This window comes from Pocillopora damicornis, chromosome 2, assembly GCF_964200805.1.
Source record: "Pocillopora damicornis chromosome 2, jaPocDami1.2, whole genome shotgun sequence".
NCBI lineage: Eukaryota > Metazoa > Cnidaria > Anthozoa > Scleractinia > Pocilloporidae > Pocillopora > Pocillopora damicornis.
Window position 1 is genome coordinate 26,802,243 of NC_142671.1, and position 25,214 is coordinate 26,827,456.

General features: G+C 38.3%; 3 protein-coding genes across 5 annotated transcripts in view; 1 reads left to right on the plus strand and 2 right to left on the minus strand.

The window, feature by feature from the left end:
• Positions 1-575: 575 nt before the first annotated feature.
• Positions 576-12,367, plus strand: LOC113673866 (alcohol dehydrogenase class-3). 3 transcript variants are annotated; one of them, XR_016184193.1, is made up of 12 exons: positions 576-1,276; positions 5,017-5,257; positions 5,790-5,871; positions 6,949-7,081; positions 8,394-8,480; positions 8,972-9,101; positions 9,370-9,431; positions 9,636-9,704; positions 10,245-10,380; positions 11,029-11,167; positions 11,290-11,407; positions 12,041-12,138. XR_016184193.1 is itself a non-coding variant. In XM_089198107.1 (11 exons), exons 1-11 carry the CDS (start codon positions 1,256-1,258, stop codon positions 11,312-11,314), a joined length of 1,125 nt encoding a protein of 374 aa, XP_089054233.1. In that variant the 5' UTR covers positions 576-1,255; the 3' UTR covers positions 11,315-12,367. The 3 variants fall into 3 exon arrangements, 2 of the variants coding, with proteins under 2 accessions (XP_089054233.1, XP_089054234.1); XM_089198107.1 differs by having other exon boundaries at positions 11,290-12,367; XM_089198108.1 differs by lacking the exon at positions 11,290-11,407 and having other exon boundaries at positions 12,041-12,170.
• Positions 12,368-13,233: 866 nt separating this feature from the next.
• LOC113673867 (TELO2-interacting protein 1 homolog) lies at positions 13,234-21,674 on the minus strand. Its single transcript, XM_027190322.2, has 8 exons — positions 20,402-21,674; positions 19,419-19,624; positions 18,303-18,669; positions 16,963-17,690; positions 16,082-16,333; positions 15,073-15,246; positions 14,326-14,631; positions 13,234-13,739 (listed from the first exon to the last, which is right to left on the minus strand). Exons 1-8 carry the CDS (start codon positions 21,612-21,614, stop codon positions 13,548-13,550), a joined length of 3,438 nt encoding a protein of 1,145 aa, XP_027046123.2. The 5' UTR covers positions 21,615-21,674; the 3' UTR covers positions 13,234-13,547.
• A 1,053-nt stretch (positions 21,675-22,727) lies between these two features.
• Positions 22,728-25,214, minus strand: part of LOC113673856 (rab9 effector protein with kelch motifs) — a 3,725-nt gene continuing 1,238 nt past the window's right edge. The window contains exons 3-7 of the mRNA XM_027190306.2: positions 25,180-25,214; positions 24,211-24,360; positions 23,794-23,946; positions 23,038-23,133; positions 22,728-22,876 (exon numbers count right to left, since the gene is read on the minus strand). The exon at positions 25,180-25,214 is cut by the window's right edge and continues 124 nt beyond it. Of these exons, the coding sequence (XP_027046107.2) occupies positions 22,743-22,876; positions 23,038-23,133; positions 23,794-23,946; positions 24,211-24,360; positions 25,180-25,214 (568 nt within the window). The 3' untranslated portion in view covers positions 22,728-22,742. The remainder of the gene's footprint in view (positions 22,877-23,037; positions 23,134-23,793; positions 23,947-24,210; positions 24,361-25,179) is intronic.

Genomic DNA, 25,214 nt, shown 5'->3' on the forward strand with positions numbered 1-25,214 from the left:
TGTCTGTGCAACATTTCAGATATACTATGGCTCAGCTGTAGCCATCGATGTATTCATGGATGACAAATCTCCATGAGATTAGCTTATGGTTTGAGTCAATGCACCACAGGTGATTTGGGCCATTGTAGGTTCTTCGACAGATTGCATTCTGACGTCTAACAACTCTACCTATACCATCTGTCCTTTTCAAGCTCTCTCTTATTCTAAACCGTCGAAAATTTATACCCCTACCTCTGAGACTGCCTCTAACATATGTTTTCCCACTGTAGGGCGTTAAATTGAGGGCGTGCTGTATCTACGTGTCTAAGTCTACGTTCGTAATGTCTGTGAAACTATTTTCCACTCCTAACTCGATCCTTCGTCTGTATAGTGTTTCGCCGGAGATTCTAAGGCATGTTGCCATACTTCTCCAGTTCATACCAGTCTCATGAAGTTGCTCGATTATTTCCCTTGTAATAATGTTCGCCGATCTTCTTCCTGGCCTTAAAGAAGATGCCAACGGATTGTTTCCCTTGGATGAAGGCTTAATGCACTTTAAATTGATTGATTGATTGATTGATTGATTGCTTTAAATATCTATACACGGCTAAAGACAATTCTAACACCTCAAACACGTCTGAAGAAGAATTTTGAAACAGTAATATTGCGATAAGCATTCTTGTGTGGTCTTCAGGCTGCTTAGCACAGAACACGAATCCTACATGATCAGATGCGTGATAAACGGCAGCGGTTCTTTCAGTGGTGCTCCTTAGAGAATAGACCAACCCCGTAAAGTCTTCAGTACTCGGTTGCCCCACCATTTTGAGAGAAATACATTTTACTGACTGGCTGTTTCTCACCAGCTCAGAAAAAACTAATCGATAATCTCGCATAGTGATTTCTTTTTCTTACGCAACACTTTCTCATTCTCAACAGTTAATATTTATTTCTCGGTGTACTGTTACATCAGTATTTTTCTCCATTATTAATGTAATATTATGTAATGTTTTTCCTTCTCGATGGGTAATTTGAAATCTCGCATGGTAGTTTTTCATTCTTGGAAAGTGATTCCAATTTCTCATGTAGTGATTTCCCAAAGTCACATATCGATCACTGGAACTCGATAGATAATTTTGAAATTAATTTTCTTTTGTCTTCCTTGGCTCGCCATTAGGCTAAAAGGTCATTGTCGGTTATGTTCAGTCATGTAACACCACTGAAAGGCTGCCTTATTTTCCGACACCTATTTGTTTAGTGATTTCTTCCATCTTACACGATGCCAGAAACAGCTGGAAAGGTGAGAAACGAAATTGGTTTGGCTTTTTCACTACGCCGAGAATATCAAAAAATAATTGCGCCACGAGTTTGTGCGTGTTTTAGAATGAGAATTTAGCGCTGCGAGAACACGACACGCCAATCGGTGCGTTCATTCGCAATTAAGGTTATCAAGGGTTTGCTGTTATCAGACGTACGTAGATCGTCTCTGACGGGTCCGGCATGTTGGTACGCTTCAATTTGTGACTCTGATGAATATTTTCGGACTAGGACGCTTCCGAGTGGAAAGGAGTGTTACAATACTGAAGATATAAATATGAAAGATAAGGTATATTTTTAAATTAAATCTCATTCGAACTATTGAAATTGTCACAATAAATGGAACTCTCAGCTCATTTTCAAATGCAAATTAACATTTATACCTACTTCTTAACAAAGTGGAGACCATTACAACGAACTCAATCTTATTTACTAATTTTAACGATTATTAACGGCGGGCGGTCTGCAGACAACGCAGAGCAGCAGTTACACTCACAGCCAATTGCTGTGTAAATAATATCAAATTCGCGAGTTATTAACGGGGAATCGACCCTTGATGTGCAAATGCATTCCAAAGAGGCAGCGACCTTCTAATTCACGAACTATTTTTCATGTTAAAGGCGTAAATACGGGATTCGCGAAAGGAGAAGCCTTACGCCTGCTAGGACCAAATTCGTCACGCTCAACATTTATTTAAAAAAAAGTACAGAGTTTAAAAGATGCTTAAAGAATAGACAATACCTTAGACTAAGGTTTTGAGAAACGTATCTCTGGAGTTATTTCTTCAGGAGAGACAGTATACCTGAGAACAAAAAAAGCAAAAAATAGCGCGCATACATGAAAATATTATCTTTTGTAACAAAATCTCATCCGGCTGGGGAAATGACACCTTAAAAATGACTCTTATTATCACATCACAAACGAAAGTCAGAGGATTTAAAACCGCACGCGAATGGCAGGAGTCGCCCAAGCCTATCAACACCTTTTAACAATCGACTGCCTCAGTTTTGCTTTCCGGCTTACCCGGCGTGTCGCCGTGCGCAATGTAGTCAGCAGTTACACTCGCAGCCGATTGCTGTGTGAATAATATCAAATTCGCGAGTTACGAGGAATCGACCCTTGACATGCAAGCGCATTACAAAGAGTTAAAAGGCTCCGAACTGCGATGTACATCACGTTCGACCTTCTCGAAATCCGGTCTCAAATCACATACAAAAAACAGTCACTGTGATTGCGTTTGTCCTTGAGAACCATATAGTACGCGACAAATACGTAAAAAAAATACTTTTACACATTCAGAATAAATCAAATTACGTTAACCTATGGTGAAAGGAAAAAGGAACGGCCTAACTTTTACGGAATGTTTAGTTAAAATCTGCCGATTTCTGCTGCTTCCACCGCCATTTCGAAAATGAAGCTACCATAATACAACGCAATCGGAGTGCGCACACCGCCTGGTGCAAACCTTTTCTCTCGTCATGTCACGGCCAAAGTGCCCTGCGAGTTTGTCAAAGTGACAAGCTTTCAGTGATCTGCTGCTGCTTGTCTCGGAACCCATCTTTTAAGCTGACCGTTTTTATGGCCTATGAAATACAGCGCACCATCTTCCAGAACGAATTGTTGGACTTTCTTACGTGAATTTCTTTTCTGATCTTCGAAAAATCGATGAGATACTCGTTATCGCGGAGATAGTGAAAAACTTCGTTGAGCGCTTTCGTTTCTGTCATCGCTGACGGAAGGAATCGCGAGAGTATTGATAAAGTAGAATTAACCCTTTTGCAGTGTGCGAAGCAAATGAATTTCGTTGTGGAGCACACAGTAACAATAACATAAATTACTCAGTTCCGATAACGCGTTCCACGCACATGAACTTTTCTCTGCTAAGACGATTAATTAGCGCCTCAAAGCGACTAGCTGTCTAGTAAGTATTTATTACTTTATACCGATTTTGTCAAGAGTGAAAAGCAGTTTTGATAAATTAATTTAAATGGCTTTTGGCGCTTACAACGCTGTTTTCGTTAAAAAGAAACAACAGACCAAGCACAATAACAAATATGATTTTTAGGCTTTGAATGTCGTCGTTCACACATATTATCATTCACATAGCAATGACTTGCGGTACATACTTTTGGCGGAAAGCGCTCGATTCCAAGTTTCCCACATACCTGAGCTTATACTGTCTATAAACAAAAATCACCTATGAGCCCTTTATATCCGTGATAAGTAGGAAATGACTATATTTAACGGCACTGTTAAAAAAAAAGACTGTTTTATGGTCCGTGCTCGTCTTAAGAGAGAAAAGAATCTATTTGACACATGGTCGATAAGAAGGAAAGAAAATATAACAATGTAAGTGGTAACTTGGTGTCTAACATCTACTTCAGGTTATTGTAAATCGAGCCGACCGAACACTAACTAGACAAGAAACGTCCCTTCTGATTGTTGGTTGAACTTATTTTAATAGTAATCATTAGGAATACAACAAGTAACACATACGCAACTGGATGTAAATTTTAGGGTGCGTTCCTTTGGGAGGATCCGGATTAGGATTTGTGATCCAAGATCCAGATCACGGTGCGCGCAATAAGTGCGCTATTTTAAGACTTGTGTATGTACGTGGGTTATTGAGCTCTTCCCTTAATGGCTCGTATAAGGGCCTGTTTACATGGAGGTGGGGGACCCCAGGTAGGTGAGGCAACCCGCCTAGCCGTGGTCGAAAAATAAAACGCGTTTATATACAATCTTACAACCCCGGGGTGCTGAGGTGAGGTTTCTTAAGGTTGTTTTTGCGCTTGCAATTAAGGAGTTTGAGCAGAGGCGTTCCAAGCTCACATCTCGAAAAAAGACGAGAGATTAATTCTCGGAGACATGTATTTATTCATGAAAGCGTCAGGCGTTGTGTTACGCGGTGTTTGGTTTCTCGAGGAACCGTTGACTTAATACGTTATAAGGAATAGTTTGGGAAACCAAATATGGTCGATTTACAAAGCTAAATATTCCGAAATGTGAACAGTTTACACTTCTTGTGTGTCCATTGCGGTTTCTGGCGATTTCTGCCATGAGACGGCTGGGAAATGTGCAAAAGTTTTAAAACATACATGTTTCGCTTTTGAGCTTTTTGCCATGAACGCGACCCCGGCTAGGCGGGTTACCCCACCCTGACACGTTTACATGGAAAATTGTCACCCCAGCTGACAGGGTTACCCTACCTGGCCGTATGGCTTACATACAGTTACATTCAAACTTTCCTAGAAGGGAAAGAAAACCAAAATACGGAAAGAAAAACCGAAAGTTACGTATTCAGTGGCTTTCGTAATGGCATTCCATTTATATAAAAATATCAAGAAATTTTGGTGGCAGCTTTTGAAATTTAGGTAGCGACTTTTTAACAACATTTCTGTATTCCAGTAACTTTCCAGTATTTTACGAGTAAAATCGGAACAGGCCTACACTCTGCTTGCCTGGTTAGTTGTTGTTGCCGATCCTAATAATAAGGTCCTTCAATGTAACTTGTTTGATCACTTCTATTTCCTGTTTCACTTTTGGCATTTAATGGGAAAATTTTCGTCAACCTCTATCAGAAGGGTCTTCCTCCATATTAGTAGCTATTTTGCTTCTACCCGAGGGTGGCTTTATAAAATAAATGTCGACAACGAGGCGAACTTTCCTATCATTTCAGTTACTATTAGTTGTTGATTGTTTATGTTTGTGTGCTTTTTACAGCCTATTACATGCCGCGCTGCTGTAGCTTGGGAAGCCAACACACCTCTTGTCATAGAAACCATCGAGGTGGCTCCACCTAACGTTGGAGAAGTACGCGTCAAGCTCGTGGCCGCTGGTGTATGTCACTCAGACGAAAATTTCCGGAAGGGACATTCAGACGACGTTTTCCCAGGAGTGTTTGGTCACGAAGCAAGTGGGGTTATTGAAAGCATTGGTGAAGGAGTCAGATCAGTGAAGCCTGGTATTGCATTTATATCAAATGTTACTAGAATCAAGTAGCTTTCGAGAGACTACCTAACGATGCACATGCAGGTTTGAGTACCATCGAGAAATGAAAACGAAGCCGGTTGAATAATGGTTTTAAATGACAGTCTGCAGAAGGATTCCTGAGCATCAGTTCCGTGGATAATTGATCATTTCTGATTGTTTCAAGATTTTCGCAAGTGCTCACCTGAAAGTACGAGTACAGTGGAACACTACAAAACAAAAGAAATATCTATGAAAGAAATTTAAAACTGCAAAGCAAACGTCATTCTTTTGACTAAATCAGGCGAGCGGAAGTAGGCGCGAGGGCTTGAGGAAGAGAGCGTCAATTTTCGCAAGTGATTTTCGCCTTGCGACCTTTTTGCGCTCCCGTGAAAAATGTAAAACAAAAACTTGCCTGTGCAAAGGAGACAATTTGAAGCGCTTCGATGGTCCCTTTTTTTGCCTTCAAAACTGAATAACCTTGGGTGTATTTGCCTGAAATGCTAAATATCCTCTCTTGTTAACAGGTGATCATGTGATACCGCTGCTTCTTGCTCAATGCGGGGAGTGTGCATTTTGCAAGAACTCAAGGACTAATTTTTGTGTCAGGTAGAATTTTTTGTGGAGAAAAATTTGTTATGTATCATGAGGGAACTTAAGTAGTCAGGACGGCAACGTCGAGGAAGAAGTCGATTAAAAAATAAATTTGTAATTGTAGTTAGAATTTCGCGAAGGACTGGATGTGTTCTCTTACGGCTGTGGGGAATTAGTAAGGATAGCCCACACTGTCTCGTCTTCACTAGATTTTTATTCTTCTCCTCTTCTATTCTCGCTAGGTTTCACAACTGTCACAACTCCTCGACTCGACTGATATGAAAGATTACTTCGACTGAAAGCTAAATAAATCACAGACAATTGTTCCTTATCTTTGCGGGACACCTTAGTTAAAAAGAACGCTGATTGGCTAGATACGAATCTTCCAGACATAAGAATAACAAAATTTCCAGACAAACATTTCACAATCGCTATTTGATATCTATGCTATTATTCTGTTTCCGACACGGCGCCATACCATACCATACCATAGAACAGAGAAAAATGTGAGTTCTCCAAGTGGCACAAGTATTTCAAGGCACAAGTATTTCGATTTCGCGGTACCATACTCTACCAACCCACCTACAGGGAGAAAGTTTGCGATCTTTGCCAAAGTCAATTTATAAGTAATGACCTCGATGGGGAGGTAACCGTTAGCCGTGAAACGACCAAACATTTGGGCGTTAAGAGGGGAAAAAATGACAAATTTTAACCGCTAGTCATAAAAAAAAAACTAACCTAATTGTTTTTATTTTATTCGCTAAAGAAGAAAGTTAACCGTCAGCCATAAAAACCCGTCAGACCATTGAGATCCTTTTAGATGCGATTGCTGCGATATGTGTTCGCATATCGCTGCAATCAGTGGGGGTGGAGGGGAGAGCAACGCAGTTTGATTAACCCTTTCGCTCGCAAGATCTTCTCAGTAATTCTCCTTACTGTCAGCCGTACAATTCCTATGATGATAACCTAGAGAATCCGGTATTGGATCAACTGATAATCCCCTAATTACTATTTCTGCTCGATATTGTAATGTTACTGTTACTGATATTGTAATGTTAATGTTACTGTTATTTGCCGCTTAAAATGCTTCAGGGGAGTGCGCATTAGAGGTGAGATGCTTGATGGTACAAAACGGTCCACGTCCCGAGGGAAACCGCTATGTCAGCTTCTGGGAGTCGGCGCATTTAGCGAATACGCTGTCCTCCCAGAAATAGCTGTTGCCAAGGTGTGTGTACCAGCAAAAACTTAACTCACAGCCTTGTATATTTAATTATAATGATAAATAATGGTAATTGCACTGAGTGGAGTGCAATTTGGGCTGAAACCATACGCGTGATTTTCAAAATCAAACGAGCGCGCAGCGCGAGTTCGATTTGAAATCACAAGTATGATTTCAGACCAAAATTGCACGACACGAGGTTCAATTACCACTTTATTACATCCATTTTGAAATCGGCCAAATACAGGACTTGGTAAGTTCAAATATTTTTTTGATGAAGTACTGAGCGGGTCTGAAATTCAATTCATGTCCATTTTTTGGGGAGAAAAAGTAAGAGTTAAGAAACAAAAGTTGCAAAATTTGCCACATGATACTCCTTGTCTTTCATTTTCCTGCGATTTGATCGGTTACTTTAAACGAGCCTTAAAATCTAACTGGTTGTTTTGTTTTTAGTGTAGCCTCCTCATTGACTGAGAAAAAGATGCGATTTAAAGCAAAAAATGGTGCGATTTGTGAATAAATCGCATCAATTAGAGCCAATCAGATTACAGGGACCACCAGTGATTTCAAAATAGGTGTAATAATGATAGTAATAATTATGATAATAATAAAAATAATGATAATATTCTTTTTTTTATTGAGGGTAGTAAGAAATATCACAAGATAATTAATTTTTCGCTCCAGTGAAAAACAAAAAGACAAAACAAACTAAACAAAAAACAAAAATAAAATATTTCAAAGCGCACAACTTTTCCATACTTACACGAAATATAGTACTGTAGTAATTGTGCTTCATTTAATGAAAGTATACATAACTGAACAGATTTTAGCGGTTATGTTTGAATGATTTTCTTGAAAATGAACTCTTTTATACAGTTTACTTCATACATTAAGGCGGTAGAGGGTGACACTTTCAATCTCAAGGGCTTGGGTTCGAGCCCCCCACGTTGGGCGATGGCTATCTGTCATTTTATAAATTCTTGCCGTGCGATTTTTGCAAACGCCCAGAATCTGTCAATCAATTGATCATTTATTTATTCACTTATTTTATGGCACGAAAAAACGGATTTACACCATATTTGCGCAGTGCAAATGTGAGCAAATCTGGTCCAAAGCCGTAGCAAATGTGGTGCAAATGGGGTAAATGCCACATTTGCACCAGGATTTGCCACCCCGTGTAAATCTAAAGCAAATGTGGCATTTACCCCATTTGCACCACATTTGCTACGGCTTTGGACCAGACTTGCTCACATTTGCACTGCGCAAATATGGTGCAAATCCGTTTTTTCGTCCAGTGGGCCGCAATTTCTTTTTACAGATAGCTGAGAGTGTCCCTCTTAAAGAGGCTTGTCTCCTAGGTTGCTGTGTTCCAACTGGATACGGTGCTGCTGTCAATGTAGCCAAGGTTTGTGTTAAGAGTGTTTTGCGATTGAGTGCCATAAACCGCAACCTAAGGTAATCACTTTGGCCGACCAGCCCAAAGAAAATTGACTGATGTGAATTCTTTCAATCGGTTTCGCATGCTAAAAATAGAATTGATCAAGTTGCGATAGGTTTTTTTTCTATGCTTTAGCAGGATGGTGGCAAAACTGCTCCAATTTGTTCCATGTTACTGTTTGATATACAATAGCGCAAGAAAAACGAGTAGGAGCAAGTTCATTGAGGATTGGGAACCAGTGAGAGTTCGTTCCTCCTCCCTTCCCTTAGGCCTGAACTCTAAAATCCCAAACTCGGAGACGCTCAAAATCCAAATGTAAGGAGGAGGGGAGTACGAAGAGAGGGGGGGAAGGGAAATTTGGTGATGGAACTCCTACAAGTCTTACAACTGCATGGACTATTGCTTCTCTGCGCCTGCTGTGAACTACTTAAAACTCATTTTATTCTTTACCCCGTAAGGTTGAGCCTGGGTCAAGCACAGCTGTGTGGGGGCTGGGTGGAGTTGGACTTTCCGCAGTGATGGGGTGTAAGGCTGCTGGGGCCACGAGAATTATTGGTATTGATATTAAACCGGAGAAATTCCAACTTGGTAAGCGACATAGCGTGTACTTCAATTTTACATTGGACTCACAATTTTTGCATTAAATGTGAAAATAAGTGATTTGAAGATTTTTGGAAAGCGGAATTTATGTTTTTGCCGCTGCTGTAAGAGTTATGTTTAATTTAACTCCTCTAAAATTACAAATCGGACGGATGCGTAATTAACCAGACTTGGATGAATTTTTTTGTTTTTTTTTTCTTCTTGTACGTACGAAGTTGTTGTCAATTACAAATCATTTCAGCGTTTTTCCTTGCAGCTAAAGAACTTGGTTGCACTGAATGCGTCAACCCTAAAGATCATGACAAGCCTATACAACAGGTAGACCAATTTTTCCACAGGCGTAAAAACTATATTTTGATGTTGAATTTATGTCACGTAAGTATTCATTCTTTGTCGCCTTTTACCCTTCAGTCGCTTACCACTTACGAAACTCTGCTTGGCAGTTAAGTCAAACGTAACCTTTAACAACGTTTTTCCTTGGACATTCCGTCTCTAAGTTGTCATGATCAATTTAATTTGCAGGTCTTGAAAGAAATGACTGAAGGAGGAGTGAATTACTCAGTTGAATGTGTTGGAAACGTTGAAACAATGGTAAATAGAAACTCTTGATTGCACTCGTCGACAAGTGCTTGAAAGTGTATGGTGTAAACTGACCGTTAGTCGACTAAAAATCAATTCAATCGCGTTAGTTTGTTTTAGCTCATTGTCCGTTGAATAAATTTTTAGAGTCAGCGCTTGCGCCACTCCAGCAGACGCCTTAATCCGTCATACTACCTTCGATTCCGTCATTTTTAGAAACTTCGTTTTGTTGCGCAATGCTTGTGGCAAACATTGTTTTGACCGGCACTACCGAACGTGTGTTAGATATAAACCGAGTTAATAGCCTGGAATTCTCAGCAGCACGGTTGAGAAAGCATTCGGCTATGAAAACGGAAATGGCTGGGGCTCGAATCATCTCGGAGCACTCATAACTTTCTCTAACCCATCACTGTGGCAGGTGTTACACATCTTTCTTTAATTTACAGTATTTACTACTACCTCTTCGAGGCGAGAAAAAGCCAGCATGGCAATCAAACTCTTTTTGAAAAATCGATCTTGGACAGAAGTTTTTGTCCTTCCATTTTTCTGTAGAGGGCTGCATTCGAAGCGAGTCATCCTATCCTTGGTACAACTGTGCTTGTTGGAATAGCTCCTCAAGGTGAAGAACTTAAAATAAATCCGAGAGATTGTTTTTTTGGAAGAACCATTATAGGAACTCTTTGTGGAGGTAAGATTTATGATCATAGAAAAGTAGAGAGTACAATGAATCTCAAAACTCAGAACATTTAGATTCCCCGCCACCGAAAAATGGCATTTGTGTGTAGTTCTTCAGAATACTTCAGGTTTGCTGCTACGATACCAAGGTTATCAATTTCTAACCGTTTCAAAATTGGTTTCGCATTCTAAGCTGAAGCTCCTGACTTTTTGTTATAACCTACCACTGATTATATACTCCCCAGATGAAGTAAACTAAAATATGAAAAGTGAATATCTTCGTCTGCTATCTTCGTTCTGTTTGTGATTTTAAATTAGTTTTTCTCAAGTTGTCTTTTATTTTTTGACCCTTGAAAATCAAACACGAGACAATTATGGTGCTATTTGTCTGCTCACCTTCCAAAACGCGTCATTGAATTGTGGGGCCTGTCCATTTGACACCACATCAAATTATCGTTCATTGAACAGGGACCGCGCAGAGGAAGGGGCTGGGGGGGCTTCAACCCCCCACTTTTTTGCAAGAATAAAAATAAATTAAACAAAAAATAATTTAACAAAAAAATTTTCCTTCACGCATTCTTCTTTAGCCCCCCCACTCGGAAACTTGCTGCGCGGTCCCTGTTAAATAACGTTTTGATCTTTTTTTAACGCTTTCGACCAGGGTTTAAAGGAAAGGATGGTATTACACAGCTTTCAGAGAAATATATGGCTGGAACATTGAAACTGGATAAAATCATATCTCACACTATGCCGCTGGACAAAATAAATGAGGCGTTTGATCTCATGCATGCTGGCAAAAGGTTTGTACAGCTATTTGACACAGTCGCTATCAATTGTTTACGATACTGGGCGTAAGAACTATATATTGATGCTGAATTTATGTCACGTCCCTATTGATTGTTTTGTTTTTTTTTTTTCGCAGCATCCGCACAGTAATTCACTTTTAGGGTATATTTACGTAAACATGCAGGAACTGCAGTGTATGGTTGACGCATGAGTCCTTTGCAAACTGCTGATATTTCCAATGGCCGGGAAACAGTGTATATGCGTTAATACACGTTAATCGTTAAACGTGAGGTCAAGATGGCTGGATAGTGGCCAAGTCTTGTTTTTTCTGCTTTTTTATCAACTGAGACAAAGTCGAAGTCCATAAGAACAAACAAAAACAAAAAAGAAAAGAACGAGGTCAATATCCAACCATCTTGACCGATCAAGCTTGGTCAGAAAAGTGTACATTATGTTGCAAAAAGAATTGCTTTAACATGAATCAAGACTGACTAGTTTATTCCGATAGCCGGGTAAGAAACCAATCGGCTTTGTTTGAAGATCGTACGCTCGCTAGGGACTCTTGACTTGTCCTTGTGCAGTCTTCTTTAATCTCGGACTTACGAATAGCAAATTGCCGAGTCTTGTAAATTGATTCAAAATTTTGGCATTTTTTATATATTTTAATCATCGTTTATGAATTTATTGCATCTTATATTTGTTTTAAGTCCACGGTGATATCGACCGGGATGTCTATTTATATTATTTCTTTAGGACATTTACTTGACAAGGATCATAATCTCTTGTACTTGCCTATTTCCTGTAAATATTTTACTATATATCATATATAATATTAGTCAAGAGATTATAAACTGTTTTATATTCTTTTATTAATATATTCCACACAGGTGAATAGTGCTTTTCGCGCACGCTGATTGGCTGGTTTGGAAGGGAATAGCAGGTACTATTCGCCTCCAGTTCGTTGAATAATTAACAATTGTAATCGATATTTTGCTTTTTAAAGCATTTTATTAATAGTTTTTAAAACAAAAAGTACGAGATTATTTAGAGATATCAATTTCGATAATCGCGAGATCTGCTCACAACAAATTTTTAATTAATTAGTTTTAATTGTAAGGTTTACGAATTTTGTTATTTAAAAGCGCATTGCGTCATATTCACATGTATAAGGCGCTATATAATTATTCAATTATTATCAGTGATTCTTACGAATGTTTATACCATTCTCTTGTTTCGTAACTCCCACAGATATTTTCACGTGTGAACCAACGTTAAAAAAACTTAACACAAAAAAATGACGAAATACGTCACAATGTTTCCAAAAAAATCAATTTCAGTGTTTTGACAAGTTCTGTGAGGCATTCCAGAAAGGAAAAAAAACAACAAATGATAGTCACTTAGGGCATTCCTTCGGCCCAAGATTCAGTTCTCACAAAACACAGAAAAAGCATGTGCTTCGGCGATCACGCGGGACTGTGGGACTCAAGTGATATCTAATTAAATCGTTTTCGACCCGTTATTCCTGAACTCTCCGTCCTCTAAGACATTCTACCTACAGCACTTTATTTCTCTCACTTATTTTCTTTTTTCTTCGTTTTTTACCTCTTTTATTCTCCTTCTCTCTCCTCTAACACTGAGTGACAGATCGACTCTGATCGACTCATGCTTATGCTGAGTAACTCTGGTCGACTCTCTTACTGTGAACTCTATACAGTCTGTATTGCACACGCTTTTATATTTACTATCGGTCGGCATGAGTGGGTATGCTGGCCGACTGACCTTGGAAGATCAAGCATTATTTGTCAGAACACTGACCTAAACACGTTCAGAAGAATGTCACCAATAATTGACAACGTACTTACTGAAACAATCAATACTTGAATGCCAAAGCCAAAACAAGAACTTTAGTGTGGGTCCAAGGCAGGGTCAGTAGATAAAATAAACACATCCTCTGATAGAAGTTGGTTGAGACAGTCAAAATCTATTGCTAGATATACCTGAACACTACATGTTATCATTTGTAGGCTGTTTGATACCAAAGAACCTTTGGCATGACTTAGTCTTGCAGAAACAATAACTATTTATAAAACCAAGAAAGATTTAATAACTTGACTTTACTGAGCGGGCATTTAACAATAAAGAAATCTGAATACAACGTGGACAATAAACTTCAATAACTGTTAAAGCAAACTCTAAATCTCTTCAAGTTTTGTTGAAACACCCTTCTGTTGTCTCAATGTGAAGCTTTTTACAGGGAGTCTCATGTTCCTGTTACCAACATTAACGAGAGGGGAGGGGAGGGGAGGGGGGATTCCAACAATTGTAACAAGAACAATAGCTCCTCAGAACAAGTTCAAGACCAGTTCAACAAAAAGTCCACGATACTGTTGCTATTTACAAGCTGGATAACAGCATGTTTACATTCTCAGCATATTCTTTGCATTGTAGAAGAACTCCTGCCAGTAGGACTGGCTGGAATGTTTCATGTGGTGGAGTAAGCTCTCCTGGGCAGTACAGGTCATTCAAACTCAGCCAGATTAAGTCTGGATCAACTGACGAAAAGTCTGTAAATGCATCAACTGCTGCCTGTAAGAACAATCGCAGTAGATATTAAGTCAAATAATGGTAACAACTTATAAGAGATTTGTTACTTTTAAAAAGTCTTCTAAGTTACAAAGCTGTGATTTTGATTGTTATCTGTAGGATGAGTTTTGGGAGGATATCTTGTAAAGGAAATATTCAATTTTTTGTTCCCAAGTAAATTGCTTCAGAACTGTTACAATGTTGAAGTATTGTAACACTCATATGTAGGATGAGTTTTTGGAGGATATCTTGCATAGGAAATATTCAATTTTTTGTAACCAAGTAAATTGTATCAAAACTGTTACAATGTTGAAGTATTGTAACACTTCACTGTCAAGGTCTATTGCTACATTTGCATATTGCGCGTCAAATCAAGTCTCTGGGTTTGGTCGTCAAGTGACCCTCCCACATGGATGTGATTGGTTATTGTTCAGGGCCCCCTTTTTTTAACCAGTTACATAGGAAATTAAAGCAATTTGAAAACACCTTATACAGATAATTCTATGTGGTAAGGTTTGCTTAATGAATGATAGCCTAGGAACAAGCTTGTGCTCTGCTTATGGTTATGCTCTGTGCTTTTATCACATACTTGTTGAAGTAGCTTGGGCTGTCGGCAGCTGAGGTACTGGGTACAAACCCACACTACAGAACAAAGCATTGTTTCACCAATTTCTAACTGTTTACACAACCGACCCAGGCTCTTCAACATGGCCAGCTGCTGCTTGAATGACTGAGACTGAGAGTAGACTGGGCCAGCCTTTAGGCTCACTGATGCCTGTTTATCAAGAAAAGCAATCATGGATGGAATGGTGTCCTTGATAACTCGACGGTACATAAAGCTTCCTGATGCTTCACACATGGTGCACAAGACAGAAACAGCCTTGATTGTTACAACCTGCAATAAGAACATGCAATGTTGGGTGGGAGACAAATGGAACAGTCTTGTTTAATCATGGTAATTTGTGCATGTTATTAACGGCACACAGTCATTAGCTTTTCAGATTTAGTCACATAGTCAGTAAGTAAGTAAAGTCAGATCAATGTCAGTATCTGAGAAACTGAGCACCTAACCTTCCCCTAACCCAATGATAATCAACCGATAAAAAATTGTGTTAATGTTGGGTTCAGGGAGGGGTAAGTGTGCAGTTGCTCAGATACTGATATTAACCCATTAAGCCTGTACTCGAGGGAAAGAGGAAAAAAAAAAATTGTCATATTATGGTATGACATTTTTTGTCTTTTTGACGAGGCACTATTTTCAAAATTGCAAACAAGGAGATGGAGACAATCAATAGAAACAAATAAAATAATGAGAAAAAACTTCCATCTCATTTACCTGTTCATCATCTGTGAATCTCTTAACCATTGGTGGCCACAGGCGATGAATCATGGGAAGGAGTTGGTCTTCTGACTGGCTAATGGCCTGAACACCAATGTCAATTGTATCCAGCACTAAGAGACGTAGCCATGGAGACTTTGATGACAGGAAGTGTACACACTTTTCCAGCACCTACATAACAAAAAGTAATCCATGCAGGTTTCATACCCAGTTTATACTGGATTCCTTAGAAAAATTCATTAATTAAAGATCCTTTCATACAATTTGCAATAAAACCATCTTTCCAAACCCAAATGCAACCATCTTGACATATTAATATCAATACTATTTTGCAAAAGAAACACAGAGTTGCTAAGTGTAAATTGGCCACTGTTAGGAGTTTCAAAGCTGATGTATCCAGTATTAGCCTGCTCTGACAAAGGACTAACACTCAAAAAAGCCAGCTTTGAAACTCTATTGGTATCATTGGTATTATTGACCCAGCTGATAATACTAAATTACTTTGTTATACCCTTCCACTGACACAGCACCACAGTTTCTTTAGAAACTTACCCACTTTAACCATTCGCACCCTAACATCAGTATGCATATTCTCCATACTGTTCTATATCTTTCTTAAGGTGGTGACAAGGAGAATTTGTTGACCAATCAAGAGCCTCTTTGATTGGTTTCATTCCCTTTATCCTTGTGACCTTAATGTTTGATCCAGGAGTGATATTGCACTCCAAAGAGAAATTAGATGCTAGTCTCCATTAGGGGTTCAAGGGTCAAGTTGTGGCGTTTCAGACTTGATGTAATCAAGAGACTGTTACACAATGTAAATGTGCATAAAGAAATAATAAAAACAGCCTGGGATTCATAATTTAGTCTCTTTTTTCTTACTTTACTTTTTTTCTAGCCCTAGAAAACTAGTTTGAAAATTTCATAATTTTTAACTGGATTCCAGAAAAAAGCCTACCACTAAGACAAAATAATATTTACATCCATACATTGCAAACTGGCTCACCATTGTTACATATTTAACATGTCTTGGCACTTCAGGTTTCTTGTCTGCTTCAAACTGTTCCTCTTCAATCTTTCCCTCCCATTCTTTTGCTTCTGTTCCCTCAAGGTCTTTTTCATCCACATATCCCATGGCTTGTTGCTTCCTTTTGTGATAATCCAGGAAATATTGCCGTATCTGGTCTGGTGATGTGTTAGTATCCTCATCTTTGTCAAACTTAGAATTATGACCCTCTTGACAGATGCTGCTTGATTTCTGTGCAAATCAGCAATGAAATCAGCAAGCATTACGTAAAGAAAGCCTTACTCATCACAGTCAAGAAAAACAAATGAAATAAAAGATTTGGTATGAACCCCAGTCTTCTTTATGCATCATGTGGTCCTGGCAGAGACACTTTCAGTTAACTTATATTCTCCCCAGGGTTGTCAAAAAGATTTTGAGTAACCAGGCTGTGAATCACAAAGTAGACAGCCTTAAGGGTCATCAACATCATGATTGCCTGCTGAAAATTGAGCTACAAGCCTTTGGATTAACTGGTAAGTTTTCCAGAATAAACAGAGAAATGAGCCAGTTGTTGGATTGTTTTGACCAACCTTCTCACTGTCTAGGAATTTTGACAAAATAATTTGGGCCAAACTATAATGGACTATGTCAAACATACTGCCCCACAGAAGTAGCAATACTCCAAGCAGTAATTGATTCAGATATGCCCCAGAAGTTATGGATCACTATAAGCTTCCTTATACCCTAATATTCAAGTATCAACCCTTGATATACTGACATTTTAATTATGTGTCTTAAATATTTCTACAAATAAATAATTATATTTTGTAATGAACTTGGTTGATTTGTAGAAAGAAAATGTTTGTGAGTACAACTTGTACCTCTTCCTTAGGCTCCTTGATCACTTCTTCTTTAACTGGAGCTGGAAACCACTTCTTTATCATAAGAACCAGGACATTTAACACTTTCATCAAAAGGTACAGTAACTCATCAGGATAGAGATCAATAACTGAAAATATATCCATGAGGGTGTCCTCGATAATGGAAAGAATTCCTGGGTTACTGTACTGGATCATCACTCTTAGCACACAAGGAGCTTGACAGTTCATGAAAACATACTTGAAATCCAGAGATATAGCATTCACTAGGTAGTCAGCATTTCTGGCAATCAGGTCATCCACTGATTCATACTCACAGCTCTGGCAAATCTTCACCAGAGTCTCATATGCTGAGCGACTTACAGTGGCATTGTCACTTCCTAGCTTAGCCATGATGGGGTAAAGAACCTGCATTAAGAATGCCTCAAATTGCGAAGGAATAACAGTGGAAAACACTCCAATTGCTTCCAGCAACAAACAGCTGAGTTGCACATTGCTATTCAAAACTTCAAAAGGTAGTGCTTTTCGTAACTTGGTCTCTTTCTTGACAGTGAGGAAATCATGTGGGTCTGCTGCGACAGGTTTACGTGAAGGCATTACTTGAGGATTTGATGTCACCAAGTTCCAGTTAATGTCTGAAATGTACTCAGTAATTAGGAGTTCTACAGTATCATGAACCTCTTTACAGTTTGTGCTATGGTTTTTCAACAGTTTGTGGTCATCTTCTGTCCCTGCAGGGAAAACAAAATACCAGTAACTATTTTTTCAATTGGCCTCTAGGAAAAAATTGTAGAGCCAAAAGTTGGTTTAAGCACTTACAAGTATGATAAGAAAAATTTCCAGTGTAGGGTGTTTCAGGATTTTTGAGGTGTATCAACTTATACAAAGTAATTAATGCACGATATTTGTATACCTTTCTTGACAGATTATTGTCAGCAAAAGTACTGAAACCTTGGTTTCAAGCCGCACGTTAGTCAAGCAGTAACTTTCCTGTCATGAATAAAGCTGAGGATAACATCAGCTGCACTGTGCCAACTACATTAATTCCTAATGAACAGTTATACATTTATTGAAATACTATCAAAAACATTTGTACATGGGCCATTTCTTAGTTTAACTTAAAGCATAATTTATCATAAACAGGTTCAGAGGTTTAACTCAATTGCAAGTTTCAAATTCCAAGACTCAAAGGTTCATGTGCTTGGAACATTTTAACCAAATAGCTCATGGTCTTGTGTGTGATCAGAAAAATCAACATGATGTCCAAAATGACCTTTCTTAACTGCCTTCAGCTTTCAAACTAATTGGAGACCCTGGCTTAAAACTAATTTTCTACATCTTACCATTACAAAAAGTTGTGTTACTATCTGTTACTCCTTGTGAGGAACCCACTACAATCTCACTCAAAATATAAACAGCTTGCTTCTGGTACAGCTTTGATTCATGAAACAAGTCAAGGAAGTGATCAACCACAAGAGGAAGGTTGCCATGGTAACCAATGGTACGACAAATTTGGTTCACAGCCACCTTAACTTTTTCATCTGTGAAGTGCTTGAAGTGGTATTTTGGATATGTGCTGGCTGTGAACTGGTTTACTGGGTATGACATTGGGTTTTGTCCTTCAGTCTCTGATGGTAGAACTGCTGTTTCTGACAAAGATGGTGTTTTTTCTTCTACAATTCCCACATCACCAACATCAAACTCTAGAACCTGTAAAAGTTTGAAGGATGAAATTTAAAGTAAGGCCTGTTTTTGGGTTTCCATAGTGCTCTGCAATTTTACAGAAAGGACTAGCTGTGCTGTAAATTTATTCTATCTTATAAAAAGGTGGAATAAAAGTGTTGTTGCCTCATCAAACAAGAATTAAAAAAAAAGACTACTCTAAAGACTTGAGATTATTGTCATGAACAAACCTCATGATATATCCTATAAAACTACCTTCACTCTAATTTGGCTATTAGTACTGATCAGTCTTTCTCTTAAAAGTGGTTGTGAAAGACTAGTACTCCAACATGACATGCTTTGCTTTAACACATCTATGGATATGGATGCACTAATACAGCTTTGACTCACATAACTCTGAGAAGTATCCCCACATGGGGAGATTTACAGTTCATGATCCCGAACTCTTTTTGCAAGGCACTATAATATGGCGTCACCCTGATCATGTCCACATGTTGTGGCTAATCCCATGGAATGATCTTATAATCTAGACAAAATTTTTTCAGCACTCTCTACCACAATTTTCAGGATCTGCCCATGAGTTTTGCTAATTTTGATAATTTCAGATTTCATTAGAACTTGAAGACTGTAGAGAGGTAAAAATGCTGTTCCTCTTTATCACTTATTGTTAATATAAAGTCTATATCAAAGAAACTTTTTTTCATGACACCTCTATTCTATTCTAAACATTTTGCAAATACACTGTACACATATCAGAATTTTAAAGTTCCTCATACCTGAATCAGGGCAAGGGAAAGTCTCTTCAAATAAGACGAAGAATTCAGCAAGTTATAAAGCCGGTTACCAAGGAGGCTTAAATAACCAAGAACAAGGTTTAGGCTTTGGATTTTTTGAGCATCATCCCCTGTTCTCATGAGTCTAGGAAGTGATGTCAATGCTAAATGAAGATTCTCCTCCAACATGGAGTTCAGTGGGCTGGGACCTAGTAAATTAAGAAATAAAAAAAAATTAATACAAAAAGACAAGTCGATCTATTTTGACTCAGTGTCTAGTAGGCAAATAGTCTGCAAAATCTGTTCAACAACGCTTATAAACAATTAAAAAAACTTATTTGACTTTGGTCATGGATGGCACTTTTCCTTTATAATACCTGGTTTTACACAAAACCATTACCTATAGAAGGCATGACTTTCTGGGGTAAGGGGTAAGAAACTACGGTGCTGAATCTGTGGTGGGTTTATGGGATAATTTGGTTCATCATCTGATTGATACTGTATGTTTGCCATCGTATAGAGTTTCTAAAACTGATGTTTTGAGTGTAAGCCCTTAGTCAGAGTGAGGGATAAAACACAAGCTTTTAATTAGAAACTTTCTCCTGTGGCCAAATTTATATCAACTCAAATTATCATGTGATAGCTATACAGCTTAACCTAGTTTAACTTAAGATAAGATATCATTAAAGCACATTGAACATGAACCAAAAAATGAAAGCATATGGTAAGTGCTCTATTATTGCACTTTTTGGATCAATATCAGTATCTGGGCAACTGCCCACCTACCCCTCCCCTAACCCAACATTAACCCTAACTTGTTATTAATAGACTGTTGTTGGGTTAGGGGAGGGGTAGGTGGGCAGTTGCCTAGATACTGATATTGATCCCACTTTTTCATGTTTAAATCACAACCAGAAAGAAGCCTAATAAGTTTTCTAGCTGTACCAAAATAGGCAAAGCCTAAAAACATAGATAACAGTCCTCACCATTTCCAAGTCTTTCAGAAAGTTTACTTAGGGCTTTTTTACTGAGTGATGCCACTTGTGAATAATCCTCCTCAGTCAATCCAACCAAGAGATCCACCAGAGTGGATACACAAATTTCTATTGAGTCCTTGCAGTTTTCAAGAAGTTTGTCACAGAACTTTGCCAATGAAAGTCTCACTTTCCAGTTAGAGTGTGCAGAAATGATACTAAGTCTTCCAATGACAATTTTTAATTTTTTTCCTGTTTCCTGAAACCATTCTAAACTTCTGTCAACTTTTAACTGCTGCAGTTTATCGTTTCCTTCTGGATTTGAGCTTGAAATTTCTTGTTTTGGGTTTTCTTGTGGTTCATTACACTTATCTGCAGTAGTCAGTGACATAAGTTGTGTAATGATGTCTTTATCCTCTGATTGTTTTATTGGCAAATGCTTATCATTCATCACTAGAGAAAGAACGTCTCCCCACACAGAGATGGCCTGGGTAATAACCACATGGCCTTGTTTAGTGTCTCCTGTAATAATTCGGCATAAAGCTGTTGAAATTCCAGGTACAAATGAAGCAAATGCTTGTGCTACAGAATCCTTGATTGCATCTTGTAATGCGAGCCTGTCATCTTGCTGCTGAGGATCGCTTCCGACCTCTGACTGCCAACCAAAGTTTTCGCTGCAACAAGCCAAATAACTGAGGCACTCAAGGGCACACACTCTTAAATTTCTGGCTTTCTCGTTCCCTGACAATGCCAACAAGACGCTCACTGAATGCCCAAGAACTGGAAGCAGACGTGGTGAATAAAATGCACCTCTAACCACAAGTGATGAGCTCTGGAGAAGGCAAGAGAGACATTTGACGACATTCAGCTTAAGTTCTTCGGGAATGTCAGCCAAGTGACCCGGACCCCCTTCCCTTGAACTTAGAAGCATGCACATGTAATTAAACATTTCTTCAAATGTTCTCAGCTGACAAACACGTGCACGTCTAAAGAGAGTTTCGATGCATCCAACAGCTGTTTCTTGTACTTCGTTTGTAGCATTGCCGCTCTGCAAGGCAAGTTTTAGAGGAAACAACACGTACTCTACCAGTTGGGTGAGGTGCGCTGGATTTAAAATCCGTAGTTTAGCCTCCAAATCCTTGATGTTTTGTGGTGAAGGTTCCTTTGAAAGTTTTATACAGACAGGCCGAAGCTCTCTGAATGATTCACTGGGATCAGGAGCCATGATCCGCAACTCGAAAACACAACTCACACTTCTACCGCCATTTTGATTTTCTGGTACAATGTTTCTATATATGTTGACATGTTGTGTCCCTCTTACCGAGAAGAGGGGATCTGGGTTATAGATTAGAATAGGGGGTGCGGCCGGGGGATGATGAGGGGAGTGGAAATGCCTCCACTAACAATTAGATAGCCATTGCTTTGCAACGTCATGTTGTAGTTCAATTTATCCTTGGTTCAAATTTTATTTTACTTTGTTTCAAACTCATTATCATACATTACAATACCCAAAAACAAAAGAAAGGCACATTTGAACCAAGGATAAAATTGAACCACAACAGTTACGCTGAGCAAATCTGACTCCATCCTTGTGGGGAGTTACTGCCTGTGTAAAAAAATGCCTGTATAGGAAAATAGAAATGTGCTTACCTGCTGCCTGGGAGAATTTCTGGGAATAAATGTGGAGGGTAGTAGCTTGGCCTTCTGCCAGATTACTTGTCATTCTTTGGTTGGCAGCTACAGTTATAAACTCAAGAAATGATACCTAGCCACAGATGAAATCTAGGTAGCACCAGCCCTTCATCAAGGATAATTCCCAAAACGTTGGCTTTTTAAATTCTGGTAGGGTGGTTTACCTTCCTTTATCAACCAACCTCTTAGCAGGACACCTTTTATTACTAACATTTGCATTTGCATTGCGGTGGCCAAGTTCATATGTTGTCTTAGCTTGTTCAAACGGCGACCCTGCTGTAAGTGGTAAAGTTTTCAAGAAGGTCTTGCCAAGAATGTGATCTATTGCCCATCCATTTTCCAAATGTAACACAAACAATGAAGAATGTAATTGTAGTGTTTGTTCCTATTTGGATAAATACTTTAGCTATTACATAATCTTTATTCTATTGGTTTGCCCACCCTTGAACACAGTCATGTGATAATGCTCAATATCATCGTGTGTAATAAACTCCATGGTATTCTAATAAAGCAGTTGTGTAGAGCACTTGGTCTGTGCACACTTTACTCCATAGTGGTATATAATGAACCCTAATACACAACAGTAATGACTACCACTTTACACAGATCAATTCACACTCAGATCTTTGAACACAACAAAGCCTCCTTAAAAAAAAATTTATCAGTTTTTATTTACAATTTCAGGTCTTAAAACTATGCAGTCATTGAAAATTTCTCCTTGTGTGTCCATTCCACCAAACACCAACAGTAATATCTCTCTATCCTTTTCTTCTGCAGTTTCAGCTGTACTGTCACCTGATATAAAACAACAGATAACAGAAGACTGTATTAACTTTTTGTTTTACTCCAGCATTTGCTTGAAACATCTCACACTTTTCTTTATTTAACAAGGACATTATTATGCATTATGCTGTCATAACATTGGTTAATGGAAAATTCACCATTGCTGTGAGTACCTGATGGCTTAGGAATTTCCACTGCACAAAGAGTGTGATCAAGTCGTGGTGCAGGACTGGGTCCGTCAATTGATATCTGTGTCCATCTTAAGGTTTCTTAAATAAAGAAAAAAGCACATCAGTCATTACCTCAGATATATTTAAATTATTAGAGGTCATAACAATTATACTTTCAACAAATTAGTATACAGTTTTCTGAGACCATTTTCTTTCAGTGGATAGTGAATCTCAGAGTAGTTGTGCAAATAGCTGTTTACTTTAATTAACATTACTATCTAATTAGTCAATGATGGATGTACAAATAGGTTATTGACAACAATATGGGTTTCTGTATTGTTTTATAACAGATTTTGAGTACAGTATTAAAAGATGGATAAAACAGTACAACTTTGAAAATAGTTTGAAAAACACATTGCTTAGTTTGTGTACCACAATCACTGTCTACACTTTTAGGAACATGCTCAAGCATTTTCGAAATTGTTGCAAAGTGTTTCTCCTAATGTGCTCTAAGAAAGTACAGAGTAGCATAAGAGAGTGATTTTCATTGAGGATGTAATAATCAAAAGAATCCTACAAACTGCCTGTGTATTTGTGATTTATGGTCACTTCTACTGATTTGAAAACTTTCAAACCATCACGCACCACAAAAACACAAATGGCATTTGCCTTCATGTGTTTCGTACACTAAATAATGAAATGAACTGTAGAGAAAGTGTCTATTCATCAATAGGCAAGTTAAAAAGATAAATTATCAACCTGTATCTAAAGAATACACATCATCCAATGCAGCTCCCACTGCACTCATTCCACCATGGATAAACACTTTTTTCCCTATGGATGTTGCAGCATGTGCTGTGCGCGAGGATGGGGCATGACCATTTTGTTGAAGTTTACTCCAAGTGTGATTCACTGAATATAAAGAGATGAGTATAATTTTCAAAAGTACCAGTAAATTGGTTTACATCATCATTCAGTTTCCAATAAAACATATTTCATTCCTAAAAATTAATTTTTAATAGTTTATTGGGCTTGTCATTTGATTCTTTTAGGATCTCATTCAATGAATGACGAAATTGATAAATTACAAAGCAAAGGTCATTTTCTCCACAAAAATTTCACCAGCAGCTGGCACTTAGCGCCGACACTGATGGAGTATTATAGGTATCCTCTTACCAGTGTCAAATTTATAGAGATCATCAAAGATATTGGTGCCAGCCATTCCACCATGAATATAGATATAAATTCCGACTGCCACTGATATGTGACCATGTCTGGAACATGGAGGATTTCCACTTACATCAGGTTGACTCCAGCTGTTGTCCTCTGAAAATTAACAAAAATATAGATATATTAATTCCTCATTAGTAAATTCTGCAGCATTCAGTACTTGCAATTGTAGAGTTGGAACAGTTGTAAAAACACTTTCTTATAAGATGCTCAGTTCATGAAAAATGGGAAAGGGGGTGTGAAGGAGGTGACTGAACAGACACTCCATTTTTTTGTTAACCCTTTACACCCTAACATCAGAATGCATTTTCTCCATACTGTTCTCTATACATCTCCTGAGGTGCTGATAAGGAGAATTTGTTTAACAATCAAGTTGATGATCATTTCCTCTATTCTTGTGAACTAAATGTTTGGTTCAGGGTTGATAATGTAAGGAGAAATTGGATGCTGGTCATCCTTGGGGCTCAAAGGATTAATATTATACATGCAATTTGATTGGTTCATTCTTATGATCTATGGAGGACGGACACATGGATGGCATAACAATTGACAATGTTTTTCTTTTTTACCAAATAAAACAAATAGATTGCATGTTGCTGTGTGTCTGTTTCATAGATCACAGAAGACATCAAAATGTGGTTTACAACATTCATGACACACTTGGCTGCACCTCACATACCACTTTTTAGTTCTTACCACATACTGACATCCTCTGTTATCTATTACTCAACAGACACATAGCTACATGGAATCTATATGTTAAACTTGTTGTAATTCACAAAACCATATCATATTAAAAAGTTAGTCCAACTAGCCTGGATTCAAATACTTTGATGTTGCTGTTTACATAGAAATTATAAGCACAAATTCCAAACAATGCTTCTTAACATGTTTCCACGTCGTTCCTGAACTCACCAGCATTAAAAACGTGTATTGCTGCATCAGGAACA